General features: G+C 39.9%; 2 protein-coding genes across 2 annotated transcripts in view; one reads left to right on the plus strand and one right to left on the minus strand.

Annotated features, from left to right (window-relative positions):
• antxr1b (ANTXR cell adhesion molecule 1b) overlaps positions 1–16,286 on the minus strand; it is a 17,794-nt gene continuing 1,508 nt past the window's right edge. Inside the window, exons 2-18 of the mRNA XM_082542252.1 lie at positions 14,507–14,578; positions 14,338–14,409; positions 14,150–14,231; positions 13,998–14,031; positions 13,679–13,758; positions 11,759–11,827; positions 10,714–10,794; positions 10,571–10,631; positions 10,114–10,212; positions 7,862–7,931; positions 7,598–7,676; positions 7,240–7,335; positions 7,075–7,116; positions 6,887–6,979; positions 2,936–3,100; positions 2,146–2,226; positions 1–1,438 (exon numbers count right to left, since the gene is read on the minus strand). Coding sequence (XP_082398378.1) covers positions 1,061–1,438; positions 2,146–2,226; positions 2,936–3,100; positions 6,887–6,979; positions 7,075–7,116; positions 7,240–7,335; positions 7,598–7,676; positions 7,862–7,931; positions 10,114–10,212; positions 10,571–10,631; positions 10,714–10,794; positions 11,759–11,827; positions 13,679–13,758; positions 13,998–14,031; positions 14,150–14,231; positions 14,338–14,409; positions 14,507–14,578 — 1,654 coding nt within the window. The 3' untranslated portion in view covers positions 1–1,060. The remainder of the gene's footprint in view (positions 1,439–2,145; positions 2,227–2,935; positions 3,101–6,886; positions 6,980–7,074; positions 7,117–7,239; positions 7,336–7,597; positions 7,677–7,861; positions 7,932–10,113; positions 10,213–10,570; positions 10,632–10,713; positions 10,795–11,758; positions 11,828–13,678; positions 13,759–13,997; positions 14,032–14,149; positions 14,232–14,337; positions 14,410–14,506; positions 14,579–16,286) is intronic.
• LOC309711790 (bone morphogenetic protein 1-like) overlaps positions 11,291–16,286 on the plus strand; it is a 27,967-nt gene continuing 22,971 nt past the window's right edge. Inside the window, exon 1 of the mRNA XM_082542247.1 lies at positions 11,291–11,612. The gene's annotated coding sequence lies outside the window, so the exon portion shown is untranslated. The remainder of the gene's footprint in view (positions 11,613–16,286) is intronic.

A 16,286-nucleotide genomic window follows, 5' to 3' on the forward strand; every position in this document is an offset into this window, starting at 1 on the left:
TACTACACACTTGAGAGGAGTTTATTCATTCAAAATGAACGGAAACATTTGCAGAGGTGCCTGTAGTGTACAAATTTCTGATAAAAATCTCTGACACGGGGCAAAAGAAGGAAAGGAAAGTTATCTTTAAAATGATTTATTGCACATCATAGTGGTGTGAACAAATCAGACGTAACATAAATCTGAGTCTGCCGTTCTGCCAGCTGAATCAGTCGCACAGTGACTTTCCAGAGGTCACATTTGTGACAGAACTTAAACAGCGTCACACGCTGCCAAACTCAGTGTCTGAATACTCGAACATCTCCGGTCTGCGAAAGAATTTATTTCCACACTGATGAGGCGAGTGGACCAGTTTCTCTGCAGCAAACAATGTTTGTGTCAGCAATGTGTAAATCTTAACTGTGGTAAATATGCTTATTTGTTTTCTTGCCAAAAGCTAGGTGAGGATATCAAAGCCACTCTCGTGCCTGTACGATGAATGTGAAGCTAGGGTGCAGTTAGCTTAGCTTAGCATAAACACTTGTAGCAAAACAGCTTGCCCAGCTCTGCTTACTTTAAAAAAAATTAACCCAAAAAACCTCAAAAATACTCATAGTATTAAAAACAACCAACTTCCATTAAATACAATGTGTGTACATGTATGTTTTTGTGATTCAAAGAACATTCATTCACAAAATATTGCTTCCTGGACCAACTCTCATGTATAAAACACATGATACCTTTGATGAAGCACTGGGTTTTCTGCTGTTCAAACTCGTGACAGTTTAAAGACAAAGGTTACAATTTTCATTGGTAATTTGAAATGTTTGACCAAATTATCTGATTTGAAGAGCAAAACTTCTTTAAAAAAAAGAAATGAATGCTAACTCCATTAGCCAAAGCTGTGCTCATTTACACCAAAAAATTTCACTTTTTAAACTTAAAAAAACAAAGTCACAGTTCATATCATGGCAGGTGTGGGCCACGAGTGGGTGATCACCAGGTGAAAAGACACAGTGAAAAGCCCTTTTTTAGGTTCCCGTTCGGAGCTGGGATCCTCCAGTATTTCAGTTTTTAGTTATCAGTGGTTGTCATGATTGGGGCGTGGAGGGGGCCGCGATGGAGGTGGTGCTCTACACGGAGGTGGACCCTGAGGTGGAGGCGGCAGAGAGCCGGTAGGAGACGGAGGAGCAGAGAGAGAGCTGTTGCTGGTTGAGGGCAGGGCTCTGTTTGGAGGTGGCGTGTACATGGGCGAGCTGGAGGAGGATGGCGGAGGAGTGGATGGCAGAGGAGGAAGGGTTGAAGTTGGAGAGGGGGGCAAGTGGGAGAGCTCGTTGCCCTCCGACAGACGGCGCTGGTAGCTGTGGGGCAAAGTGTAGACAGGTGTGGCAGGGTGTTTGTAGATGGGGTAGCGAGGAGCAGGATAGGATTTACTCCGGGTGAAGTTTATGCACCTGCCCTGTAATTAGAGCACAGGAAGTGTTCACGGCTCAATACAGAAGTTTGCTTTTGTTAAGTACTTCAACTGTACAGTGAGAGACATGAAGAAAAAGGGCAATTAAGACAAGAAAAGTCCAACATCTCCTGTGGCACAGCAGTTAGCAGGTTTGGAGAGATACAGCTCTCAGATGGAAAGAGAAAATTCCACCATTACTTTGTGCTGTGGAAGAAAACAGCATTCCTGACAGGCCAGCCGTGCTGATGCTGGGAGTTTAGGAAGGCAGGCAACATCTACTCTTAATGATTTCTGCAGATGATGAAAGCAATGCTCCAGACAATGCTGCAGTTGTTTTCACTTTTGTCTACTCGCTGTGCCACTTGAGGGTTTCCTTGAAGTAAATACTCCTGGGATTTGAAGCGGCTTTGACTTAAAAATGTTTAGTTTATTGGATAAGTGAAGTTAATGTCATGCAGATAAGATTCAAGGTTATTTTCCATCCACTCCACTTTTCTTTTTTTCCTTGTTTGATCCTGAACTTCAAACATTCCTATTTTCCAAAGATAATAAATTCAGACTCTTAAATGTCTTCCTGCCACAAGCTGAAATAGCTGGTTCGCAATCCTTTTATTATTTCAACGTGTGCTCATCTTACAAGCGTGAAATATCCAGTTGTGTTACCTTGCAGAGGAGGTTAAAATGTTACCTTTTATTTTCTCATGCCTCACCTTGTCTCCGGGATAAGGTCGCATTACAGACACTCTGTCGTAGCCTTTTCTCAGAAATACACACAGAGCATCCAGTTTGCCCTAAAGGAGGACGAATAAAAAAAACAAAACAGCATAAATAAATAAAAATACCAACAATCCCTTATCCACAGTTAATTGCCAGCCTGGCTCTGGAGCACTTTTGCTCCAGATGTATCTCAGGAGGCTTTAATATGACAAAGAGACAGATAAACAAAGAATGTATTTTGTTTGAAATAACACCCGCGCAACAAATTCCATATTCAGGGGTTAGCTCAGTGCATGTCTGGTTCCTATTACCATCCATCCAGCTGACTAATATGTGAGGAAACCAATTGTATTAACTGTTTCCTGGTCATACATAAAGTCTTTTTTTTCTGTGTTGGAAGACATATGTAAGGAAGGGTCCTACATGTCAAAGAAGAGCATCTGGAAACACTATTATCTATATATTACATATGTGATCCATGCCTTAGAATACATTTTATGGCAGTAATACATTTCTGTGTCATGGCCATGAGATTTAAAACTCTAGGAAAAGCCAGCAAGTAGAGCTGAGATGAAATTTTTTTTCAAAACAGGAAAGCTACAGTAATACTTTGGATTTATTTAACCCTTATTTAACCATTAAGAATCTCTGTCGGGAGAGTGTATTAGACCAAAATAGCACGTTTTATTTATGGCAAGCAAGTCTACTGTAGAACACAGTGCACAGAAGGGCCATGAACAAACTGCCAAACAGATGGACATGAAAAGTGAAATACTGGAGCACCTTGATGGGCGAGTACCACTTGTGGGGTTGGGAAGATTTGTGTGAGTTGTAGTAATGCCGCAGTGGAGCAGGATCGTACTCCTGCGCGGGCATCACAACGCGAGCGTTTTTAGCCTTTTCCAGTTTGGCTCCTTCTTCAGTCGATCCTTTATCTCCCCATCGAACCTGAAAAGAAAGAAAAGCTTTGTGTTTCAGACAGCCACGTTAGTATGGAGCCTCCAGTGGTCTCCAACGGTGGTAAAAAAGCTCCACAACTCAGACAGAGAATGGATGAAGGGGTGATAGAAGATAAATAAGGATTTTGTCATCAGTCATGCAAAGCTTCTCTAGTAGAGTCCAAGAGGAAAAATATGAAGCCAGAAAAAAGTGAAAAGTTGGACCAAAGTTGTGATTCTGGAGAACTGACAAGATCTGAGCCAATAAAATCACATCCAGTGGGTTCTAGTTTTACCACTGCCTCTGCACGTGTGTCAGGGTGCCTGAATGTGACTGCTGTAAATGAGGTTTGTGTTTGACACAATGTGCCGCATTTCCTTTTACTCAAAGAAACAAAAAAATCTCTTTCCTTGTACGTTAACATGTTTTGAAGCATTCCTGTGTGGGTTTTAATTAAAGCCAGTCCACTGAAGTCCACAAGATCTCAAAACACACACACACAAAAGTAGCTCCTTTGGCTCTGACTTGAATTGTTTCAATTTGCGTTTTACATTTAGGTTTTATTTCTAAACCTTCAAGAGGATATAGAGCATTAAGTCTCAAACCATATTCACTAAGAAATCTTAAGATTCAACAAGAGCCCGACTGGGTTTTTCTCTAATGCAAATATCTCGATTCTCAGAGTCACCAATAAAGCTAAAAAAGGAACCCGGCACAGTAAGAGTGAAAGCATTTCTGTCAAAGCAGCCTTGAAAGTTCATTACTCAAATTCACTCCCTTTCAGCTGCACCAGACAAGCCACCAAGGCTTTAACTTGGCAGAAAAGGCACATAAATGAAGCTGTGCATACTTTCCGTAGCTGGTTTTGGAAGTGTTCACAGCAAAGACTCTTCAGACTTCACAACCAGTCTGTTAAAAAAAAAACCCAAAACTTCACACTGACTGGGTGACAACTGTCTCCTTGACCTTATCCTCCCAAACCACGCACACATCTGGTCCTCTCTGGTCTGAAGATTCTGTTGCCTTCCTCCTCCTCCTCTCGCATTTCAGCGTACACTGGGAACAGCTTGCTTGCTCTTATCTCAACACCATGAACCAAACTGCTCCACTCTTTGGAGCACTTATGCCGACTTCGCAGTTTATTGTGCACAGGGCCTCATCTTAACTCTTTCTGTTTCTCAGAGCTAATTACGACAACAAAGTGACTCAGTGCCGTCCAGCACAGAGTCGCATACTCATCTCTTTCAAAGGCTGACTTGCTTCCTGTTTTCTTGTGTATGCTTGCTGTACTACTGTTTGATCTCATTCCCGTCTTTGAGCATTTACTTTCAGCTGAATGCCAGAGTGAAGCTTGCCACGTGTATATCAGTGAGGCTGAAACCAGTCAGCAGTAGAGCAGGGCGATATGACCAAAAATATTTATCACGATATACATTTGAAAATTTGCAATAACGATATAACTGACGATATAATTGAAAGTAGACAAAATACTTTACAACTCCCCAACGTGCAAAAAACAAACAAACATCAATGTATTTTCACTTAAACAAGCAGCTTACAGTGCAAATGCAAATTCCTTGCTGACAGTTAAACCAAAAGGCATTTCCAGTGGAAATTGGCCGACATATCCTCAGCATAACCATGTATAATATCCACAAAACTTAAAAAGAGGTTATACACACACAATACGGTAACATTATGCTGAAGCACAGTATGTATCACTCCGTGAGGCTCCTGCCTACGATGCTCCGACAATCCATCAAGCGGTGCGGCTTCGTAGCTTAGCAAAGTCGTACTAAAACATTTGACAAATTTTCGAGCGCCGTGTACGACATAAAATCGTTTCGAGGTCAGTAAACACAACCAGAATTCAAACATAAGGCACACGGGATTATAACACTGTCGATTGTCAGAAAATCAAAGGATTGATTTTAAGTGTGCCGTATTTTCCAAAAAACACGGTAATAACGGCGGCCCACTAGCATGCGCTACCAAAAATAGTGCTTTGTTGTGTATCTGACGGACGAAAGCTAAACCAGTGCCACACCACTGAAGTTGCTGCATTTTTACAAACCAATTCTGGTTCATCGGTTTCATTCAACGATCCACTTTCGCTCTTCTCATTCTGCGTCGCCGCCATGTGCGTATGTAAACAAAGCACTGCGCATGCGCGTTTTACCCATATTCTATAGCGATATTTCATTTTCTTATCGTTGCCCAACATTACACCGGTATTACCGTGAACGGTATGATATGGCCCAGCCCTAGTCAGCAGCACCAAATAAAATGTACAATCACATTAGAACATTTTAATTTCATTTTCACTTGTGTAAGATTCAACAAGAGCCCGATGTTTTTAGGTTGCCAAGCAACTTAAAAACTCAAATAGCATGCAATCTAGCACACAAGCAGACTGGTAACTATATAAATATATAGTCACAGGGTTTTTGACCGACATAGTAGTATTAGTTGTAATAGTCGCCCGAGTGCTTTCATATTTTCATGTTCTCATGCCCCTCTGTGTTGCCTTGTTAAGTCTTAGTATTCTTGTCTGGGTTTTTTTTGGTCCTGTTTTACTTTCAACGTGAGTTTTTTTTGTTTTCTGTGTTAATTTTGCTTCCTGTATGACTTCCTGTTTCCCTCTTTGTTTCCACCTCATTCTCCTCCTGCGTCTAAACCCCAGTCAGCCCTTCGTTTATGTGTGCATCTACATATTGCCCTCATACTGTGAAGAAACAATATCTTTCCATCATCTTCTGTTTGCTTACCCTAATGTCGGCACTCAGGATGAGCGGTCACAGGAAGCTGATTATCAGCTTGTTAATTTAACCAAATGGTACACATTAAAGGAGCATCTGACTAATCACAAACAGTGTAGTGTACAGCGTGACAAGCAGCTGATTTTACCAGTGAAAATGAAACTATAATATTAGAAAAATATGACGATGTTAAACATACAATACAGACAGTTCAAGTTTCAATTCTTTCAGCTGCAGCCCCGTTTATGCTAAATGATGACAGTTTGACTTAAAATCCACAAATGCAAACAGATGTCCTGTATTATATAATAATGCTTATAAACAGAAACAATTCTTTGCAACCAACAAGGGAAGTCAATGAGTCAGATTTGAAACTTTAAATGCTACTGAAAAACAGAGGGTGTGAGGGCTCTTCCAGGAATACTGATGCTATTTTCCAGAGAACTGATTGGTCAGTAGGTCGTGACTTCATGGTGCTTCTACAGTAGAAGTTACCATGGTGATACAACCCAATAAAGAAGTGAACTGTATTTGTAGTCCAGAAAACCCAGGGTTAACAATTACAGAGATAAGCCCAGATCCTGCTCCGCAGTACAGACCTCTGGCTGCACTCCTTAGATTCTTTAGTATTCCTCATATTCCTCTTTGTATCCTCCTTTTGGACTGTTTATTTTGGATTCTGGAATAAGCTACAATGAAACGGATCACCCCTCATTAAACATTCGTTCTTCTGCTTCCCACACTTTTGGATCCTAAATCTCCTCTCAACAATCCCCATTAGGACATAGCTCCATGATAGAGTTTAATCGCATTAAATAAATAGAGTTTAATCCTGGAGATAATTCAGTTAAATAAAAGAAAACAAAGAAAATCACATTTTTTGGCTGGTTGATTAATTTAAACTGTACAGCCAAGAATTTGATTTCTATTAGCCAGCATGAGCAACTGGTCGATACTTGTTGTTAATGGGAAATATGCACGATAGTTATTATACATATGCAGTACTGATCTATTTACAGTTTGCTTTCTGGATTACCTCCATTCTCTTGATACCCCCGACTCCACGGCCTCCGTAGTATGACGCATCTACCGTGGGCCACCTCTTCTTTGGAAAACCATCTTCATCATCCTAAAGAAAAAAATAAGCATACGTTATTTCTAAGAAAGGGAAATTTAGGAAGGAACTTTAAAAAAAAGAATAGAAAAAAGAAACACTCCACTTACAGAAATGTCCTCTATTACTGGTGGAGGTGCCTCATGGATGACCTGCAAACCAAAAAGACAGTGCCTGATTTTTGTTATCGCACCAAAGAGCAACAACCGGAATCATGTAATTGTGAAAATAAGCATCGCTAATTTAGTTGGGATGTAAGTTTTTCATGATCATACCACAGTGCAGCAGAGAGGCCAAAACCACCACAGCAGAGCGATGGTCAACAGGAGCAGCAGGATCAGAAGCGCGATGGCCACAAAGGTCCCGTTAGACTACAAACAAAAGGACATATTGAGGATATGTTGCTCATAGATACACTATTTATATTCATCCACTAATGAACTGCAGAACACTGTGGCAGTGGGTCGAGCGGTTTAACCTGCATAATGTGCGTGCGAGATGACAAATTTCTGTGACGTTATGTCATTATGTGCAAATTCTCCTTCTAAGTCAATAAAGTTCCTCACATACTTTTAGCCATGAGGTAATGTGTGGGGATTGTTTTTGTCCCCTCCTGGTTTCCATTATACTTACACAAGCTACTGCAGTGATTGTGACAGAGCTTGATATGAAGCTCAGGCCATTATTCATGCTGACGTGGAGAGTGGCAGACCTGTAGAAAAGGTAAGAGCGTAACTAGGACTCGGTTTGCATACTTAGTGCTCATAGATGTTTACTGCAATTATAAATAGCGATACAGATGAAAACACTTTCATGCTGTCAAGCTGTGTATACTGCTTACACTTTGATAAGAAGTAATGAAGCTCATTAAAGTTTCCTGCAGCAGCGATTACTTACGTTCCCTGTTTTTCCAGAACAGGAGCTGGGCACAAAAGGTAGGTATCTCTCACCACCAAAGGTCTTTTCACTGTGCAAAATGAAATAATGTGAAAATTTATATTTAGCACTGCACACAGCAAAGTAAACTACACATTACGTGAGTATCCATGATGAAAGAGAAAGCTGTGAGTGATGCAAAGGAAAAATTTACTTCACTTTCCTCTTGCAGTCCTGTAACTTTAGGAGATTCAAACCTCAAAATATCTTCTTTTTTTTGAATTCCTGGACTTCCTGCTCTTATGGAAAATGAAGCAAATGAGGGAGGGCTGTGGTTTATTTACCCTGGCTGAGCGAGTGTCTGGAGTGTGCAAAGACAGTGCTCGTCTCTGATGAGATCCACATTCCCCTTTAGACATCTGAGATGCGTAAAGCGCTATACCAGCTGATTAAAAGGAGAGGAAGAGTGCGCTGATGGCTTTTCATGAGGGCGAGGATTTACATCGCCAACAAAGAGCTGCTGTCCCCCACCCATCGTACTCCCACGCTGGCCAAAGTAAATTTAGCACAATGAAGAAAATGCTGAGGGCAATCCCTAAATAATACATTCTGCTGATCATTTAAAGGATAATTGTTGGCTGAACCGATTCACACATTTTTCTTTCTGCAAACACCAACCACAAACTGTATATAAAAGATGGCTGTTACTCCCAGCTCTGGAAAGTGAAGTATTTGCAGAAGGTCCTTGACTCTGTATTAATCCTAATAACCAGACCCCTCTGGGTATCAGAGACCACTCTGACAACTCTCGACAGGTAAATGATTGTATTGCTCATTTGCCCCAGTAAACATTTTCCTAATAATTTTATCTCCTCAATCATCAATCACTAGTTTCAAAACATGCTAAATAAAAAATTAAGATAAAAAATGGTTCCAGTTTCCAATTTCTTCCCCCTGACTATTCAGCTGTAAGTGGTGGTGTAAAATTACAGAGCAGGGTCCCTGAGTGCTGAGGGGCAAAAAGCAGAAACATGCTATCCTGCAATAAAAGTATTTTACCTGCAAACTTTAAACAAACTCATTTTCTTCCTCTGTTTCCAATCTATATAAAGAGCAAAGCTAACTCCACTCTACGTTAAGAAGCTTATGTTTTAGTTCAATAAGGAGAATCTCTAATCCCTCATCTAGCTGCTTTCCTGGGTGCTTGACTGCTCGGCTATTCTTTACGTCAATTCCACTTTCTCACACTGTCAAACTCCATGCTGACATCATTGCTGTAGTCCAATCATTTTCTTTATATCTCGGTGCTCTTCTGTCCTTCTGCCTTTTGGATCTCATTTGTGCATCTGCCTTCTCTCCATAACCACTTCAGCCTGGTCACTCAGACCTCCACCCAAGCCTCTGTCTTCATCACACCAGCATCTCAACTTCAGGAAATCCTGTTCTAATTGCAATGGATTCTGTTTATTGACTTCAATAAGCATGCTTAATACTGCCAAATGATCTCTCCTGATTGAAATAGTTAAATACATCAGAGTGTCTGACTTTCTGCAACAAAGTGTGTCTTTGAAAGAATATTTCAAAGTGAGAAACTATTCATTTAGGTATAGTTATAACCCAAAAAAGTGGATTTCTGAAAACATAGCATTGCTACATCCAGATGCAAGCATCAAGATATAGTTATAACCCTCATCACTTGTGTTTTTACAGCATTAATAAAGAAGTTATAGAAGGCATCTGTTTGAGTTTGTGCACACTGACTGGGTGGAGGTGGATTTCATTGTCCAAAGCAATGACTGAATATAAACAGAAGAGTTTTAGTCTTGTTGGGGCAGAGCTCCATAATTAGCTCACACGTGTAAGATATTATACACTTCAAAATATGATTTCGCAAAAGTTTTAGCAAATAGTTACAGGCACAAAGTAAGATCAGTAAGCCTATATTCACTCTAGTTTTGCTTTGTGTTTTGGTCTTTAGCAACTACTCATAGAAGTATTTGGCTCTGTAGCCTCATCACATTCACCAACTGGTTGCCAGTCTTGCCAGTCTGCTGTTTAGCCCTCAGCATGTATCACTGCCTCAGTAACATTAGTAATTAGTCAAAACAAATCAATGAGAGAGAAAGCTGCAATGAAGCTCTATGAAAAATGAGAGGGCTGGAGAGCTGGGTAACATAATGGTGTGATGGTTTAAATAAATAAAGTCTGCATGGGAGAGGTGAAATTACAGCTAAGAATGAATTAAAATGAAAAACTTTGCAAGTGGTACTTACTCAAAGTAACAGTGTCGTTGATCCAGAAGCTGCAGAGAACTTTCTGTACATCTCGGGCATGAAGGAAACCATTTCCACTCACCACCACCTGGAAGGATTCTGAAGTGGGATTAAATTGATCATTTAATCAACTTTTGTCTTTGTGGTAAATTTGGAATACTATAGAGTGAGTTTTAGGGAGGGAAGTGCTCTCAGTAGGACTACTGGTCCATACCGATGCTACAGTACTGTTATGTCATAGTATAATGTCATAATATCTGATATAGATGATGAAAACTTTTATGGGCCTAAGATGTACCTGTGTGCCAAGTTTGGTTGCTAAAGTGTGATTTTAGTAATTGTCTGTGTATAATTTGGAGTATATATCAAAAGTAACGATCAAGTGTAAGTAGAAAGGTGTATGTATACATCAAGCTTTTGCATTTTGAGACAGTATTTTGAGTTCAAGTTTCTTCACCTCCTTCACAGATGCTGGAGGGCTCGACAGCTAGGATTTCAATACATGATCTCTTTAGGATCTGAAAGAGAAAATAATATCAGAAGCTTAACTTAGTGCAGGACCTTCCACTGATATAATGCGATCTTATTGTGTTTTAGTACCGAGTCTATGACGCCTTGCAGTGCTTGAAATCCATCATTCACAGGGAAGACGTGATCCTTGCTGTCAGCTATCGTTGAAAGCTGTGGAGAAAAATGTCTACATGGTTAAATTGTTCTTTAGCTGACTGATTAATTGATCTTCTAACTGTTAACCCTTTAAGACCTACCATAGAACCAAGTCCGCCAGTGCTTATATCATATCATAGTTGATATACATCAATACAACCATTATAGCCCAAATTTTAATAATATGTATGCAGTACATTTATAGTAATTACATAAATTGCAAAAAAGTGCAATAAACTACAAAACAATTGAAGATCGTTTTTGTTTTTTTTAACATATATTTCTAGTTAGAGAAATTTAAGAGGCTTATCCCTCAAAACTGTAAATACAAAAAAGTTGCACAAAATAGTTTCTCACCACAGGAAATTTATTTTGAGTGTCTTCATAGTTTTATTTTTGAAATACACCAATTTTTATATAATGCAGGAAAAACTAAAATAAATATTATACTGCAAATTTGCAAAAAAACAGCACATGCATCAAAGTAAACTATTTCCAGCAGTGCAATATGAGTCCTAAGCATCCCAGAAATGACACAGAAAGTCATAAAGTCAAACATAACTTTTAAAAACACCAGTACAGGCTCGCTAGGCCCTGATGGTAAAAAACTACATTTCCGCAAAATGGCGTCACTTCCAGCTTCGGGCAGGTCATGGTGGACATGCGATAGTTCGTGCTGATGGACGTAGGAAGTATTACAAACAGCTGATTGGATCAGCAAAGCGTGTTTCTGGAATATTGTGTTTTTGTTCCTGCAAGTGCTTTTTATGAAGTTTTTGCAAAGCTATATGTGGAAGGAAACTGTGACCTAGGACAAGCTGATGGCATAAGATGTAAGTACAACTCCTCCGGTTTCATATGCAAAAAAAATTATTGCGCTAGCTCACGTGGTTGCAGTGCTACTGGGATTTAAAAATAGTTAAGCAAAACAGAGCGCGCCCGCTCCGACCGGCTTTAAAGGGTTAACTGTTAGATTTACCTGGGTTTCATTAAAGTCTTTTACTCCCACACAGTACACAGTGGCACCCAGTTGCCGTGCTCTGCCAGCCTGAGAGAAAGTGAGACATTAAACAGAATAAACAAGCTACAGTGAAATGGTGAACGCTCACTGAATCACATTAGAATTTGGTTGGGCTGAAACTTAAAAGCTCCATCAGCTATATTGTAGTTATTCTCATGTCACTGACAACTGCTGGGAACATCTGGAAGTTATGCACAAGAGGTTTCTGTTATCGACAGTATATGAAAGATGTACATAGCCACTGTGACATCACCCGTGGCTATTGCTGCAGGGAGTGCAGAATTATTAGGCAAATGAGTATTTTGTCCACATCATCCTCTTCATGCATGTTGTCTTACTCCAAGCTGTATAGGCTCGAAAGCCTACTAACAATTAAGCATATTAGGTGATGTGCATCTCTGTAATGAGAAGGGGTGTGGTCTAATGACATCAACACCCTATATCAGGTGTGCATAATTATTAAAACAGTCAACAGGGTCGCAAGAAGCGTGTGGAAAAACCAAGGCGCAAAATAACTGCCCATGAACTGAGAAAAGTCAAGCGTGCAGCTGCCAAGATGCCACTTGCCACCAGTTTGGCCATATTTCAGAGCTGCAACATCACTGGAGTGCCCAAAAGCACAAGGTGTGCAATACTCAGAGACATGGCCAAGGTAAGAAAGGCTGAAAGACGACCACCACTGAACAAGACACACAAGCTGAAACGTCAAGACTGGGCCAAGAAATATCTCAAGACTGGTTTTTCTAAGGTTTTATGGACTGATGAAATGAGAGTGAGTCTTGATGGGCCAGATGGATGGGCCTGTGGCTGGATTGGTAAAGGGCAGAGAGCTCCAGTCCGACTCAGACGCCAGCAAGGTGGAGGTGGAGTACTGGTTTGGGCTGGTATCATCAAAGATGAGCTTGTGGGGCCTTTTCGGGTTGAGGATGGAGTCAAGCTCAACTCCCAGTCCTACTGCCAGTTTCTGGAAGACACCTTCTTCAAGCAGTGGTACAGGAAGAAGTCTGCATCCTTCAAGAAAAACATGATTTTCATGCAGGACAATGCTCCATCACACGCGTCCAAGTACTCCACAGCGTGGCTGGCAAGAAAGGGTATAAAAGAAGAAAAACTAATGACATGGCCTCCTTGTTCACCTGATCTGAACCCCATTGAGAACCTGTGGTCCATCATCAAATGTGAGATTTACAAGGAGGGACAACAGTACACCTCTCTGAACAGTGTCTGGGAGGCTGTGGTTGCTGCTGCACACAATGTTGACGGTGAACAGATCAAAACACTGACAGAATCCATGGATGGCAGGCTTTTGAGTGTCCTTGCAAAGAAAGGTGGCTATATTGGTCGCTGATTTGTTTTTGTTTTGTTTTTGAATGTCAGAAATGTATATTTGTGAATGTGGAGATGTTATATTGGTTTCACTGGTAAAAATAAATAATTGAAATGGGTATATATTTGTTTTTTGTTAAGTTGCCTAATAATTATGCACAGTAATAGTCACCTGCACACACAGATATCCCCCTAAAATAGCTCAAACTAAAAACTACTTCCAAAAACATTCAGCTTTGATATTAATGAGTTTTTTGGGTTCATTGAGAACATGGTTGTTGTTCAATAATAAAATTATTCCTCAAAAATACAACTTGCCTAATAATTCTGCATTCCCTGTACAGTAGTTCAGCATGCATTCACACTTTAGGTTCTCTAATGTTCTAATAGTGTTTTGAGCAATATAGTGAGAAGAAAATACGCAGTACGCTGTATTTACATTATCTTATGCTTTGTACTAAAACAGGCTTTAAATTTCTATTTAAGTTAATAGTTGTTCATAAACTTCTTAATTAAGTGTTAGTAAGTTTCTTTTCACACGGATTCTTCTACCTCTCTTTGAGCCAGGTCAAACTGATTTTCTCTCAGTTCACCGTCCGTCAGGGCAATGATGACACTGGCTGTCCGGTAACCTACAGCACAGAAGGAAGCGCTGTTAAAACGCTAAAAAGAAAAAAAAATCTTTGAGAGCACAATCTCTAAGTATTTTGAACATATTTGTGATGTGAAGAGCAGCTGTGTTTCTATTGTTTCCTTATAGAGTGATTCTAACGTGTCTGAATTAGGAGTGAAATTCATTTTAATGTTTGGGTCAAAGACTTTACTATGATTAAGTGTTAAAAAAAAGAAAAGAAAGAAAAAATCTACTTACCATCTCCAGTCCCGTAGTATATTTGCTCGCTGGCCTGAGAGGGAAGTTTTGAGGCGTCAGTGGCTATAAACTTTAAAAAGGCCTCATTTAAAGGCTCAGATGCCATACTGTTGGGTAGGGTCAGTTTTTCATTGACTTTACAGATGACTTACCCTTTGAAATCCTCTGTGCATGAAGGTGTCTCCGCCTGGCTGCACCATACGTAACTCCTCCAGTCCCGCCCGAATCTGATCTCTTATTATTGACACGTGAAAAAGGACAAAAACTACTGATCAGAAGGGGATGATACAACAAAAATAAAAAGAATTATTAAATTTAGGTGTGTTAGTATATGTGCCACCTGTCTTCTGTTAGAGGCATGAGAATCCTTCCTTCTGTTGAAAATACAATAAAAGACATCCGCAGCTGAGGACTGGGAAAACAAAAACACCGGAGATGATTGTTACATGTTTTTATGTTCTCTTCCCCCCCTTTACTCTTATAGTGCCACGGCTTGTGCGTAACTGTACCTGATAAACTTGTGAGCCAGATGATCGACAAAGTAATAGATCTCATTCCAGTAATGCTGCACACTGCCAGACCTGAAACAAAGATTCAGCGGTTTCAGTGACACACAGGAGCTTTGGCACAAAAAAGTCAATTCACAATTGACTGAAAAAGACATGCAACACAATTGACTAAGAAAGAACTTAGAAATACTCTAATAGTGAACAACTTAATGCTGTTATACTGTTGTTTAGCTTCTTCGCTTCCAGAATTAGGAAGAATAAAAAGGGAGTCATCAAAACAGACAAGAAAAGCGTGACATTAAAAGCTGAAAGACAGAAACACTGAATATCTGTGAAATTGTGGAAACTGCCTTTAAAGTCTAGATCTCCTTATAACCCTGTAATGTGATGTAATTAAAGATTGTTTTTGCACTGCATACAATATAATGGCAGAAAGAAGGACTGGAGTCTATTCTCACTGACAGTGAGCAGCAGTGATGGAGAACAAGGTGGACACTTATTAAAGGAGTTTTAGTTAAAGAGTATTCTTATTGTGATTATCGGCTATCACCTGAATCTTTTTGTGTAAAAATATTTTAGAAAAAAGAGGAAATTACTGGTGTTGAGTGCTTTAAAAGAAGGTGACTGGACTTCTTTTTGGCTCGTGAAGATGTTTTTAACTTTTCATCCACAAGGCTTCTTCAGTTCTAAAACAGCTGTCTAAGAGTCCAGGTATTTAACCTGTAGTGGGGACAGTCCCCTGTCCGCTTGTCCCCTGTCCACTCAACTGAGCTTTAGCTGTTGTGGACACCAAATTATGGAATCAGTGTGAACAACTGATATTTTTAAACAGCTTCTAGAATCATAAATATTCTCCAAGACATTTTAAGTTTAGTACCAGAGGTCTTGCCAGTTTCAATCATTTTTTAACCTCCTTATTTTTTTATTCATTTTTTCCCATTTTATTTCTTATACATTTTATTGTCTATTTATTTCCATTTTGTATGTCTTGCTGTTATTTATTTTCCTTTTAGTATATGTTTGTTTTAGTTTTTTATTGCTCTTTTTTTTTTTTTTTTTTTTTTAACTAGAAAGCACTTTGTTCAGCTATGTTGTTATGCTAAATAAGGTTGGATGGGACTGGTATGCTATTCTTGGTATATTATTCATAAAAAAAATCTCACTTTTTTATGTGACTTTATTGCCCACTTTTACTCCAAGCCAAAGTTATAGTTCCACTTGATCCTTACATGGCTTCCTCCTGGGTCCAGGTTTTGCAACAGGTGCAGACCAACACAAACAACCAGCTGATTTCTCTAAGTGGAAGGCTGTAATTAAAGAGACTCGTGGAGCAAATGTGCACAACTTCTTGTGGCCCCTTTCTCTCTCTGCACTCTCCCTTCACCTCCTCCCTTATGTTTTCATTTATCCTGTGATGTGAGTCGCAGTGCAGAGACAGCCAAACACTCGGGATCTTTGGAACATCTGGCTCTAATGGAGAAAGGGTTCTGCAGACCGAAGCGCAGAGAGATGAAATTGGGTCTGGATGTGGGCAGCGCCTGTCAGCGAAGAGCGGCCGCTTTTGGAAAACAGGAATCCCTGCAGGGCAGTTTATCATCCGCTGATGAATGCATGAAGATGTCACCGTGTAAACATACTTCATGTCAGTTCTTACAACTTTGAGGTGATTTGCAAAAAGAAAACGATATGCGTGTTTTTGATTTATGTATGCACAGCTCTTTTAAGAGAGAATTTATGAAACAGCACACTGATGTGACTTGACCTGTTCAACAGTGTCATG

The sequence above is a fragment of the Aulonocara stuartgranti genome, assembly GCF_965226115.1.
Source record: "Aulonocara stuartgranti genome assembly, chromosome: 7".
NCBI classification, from domain to species: Eukaryota; Metazoa; Chordata; class Actinopteri; order Cichliformes; family Cichlidae; genus Aulonocara; species Aulonocara stuartgranti.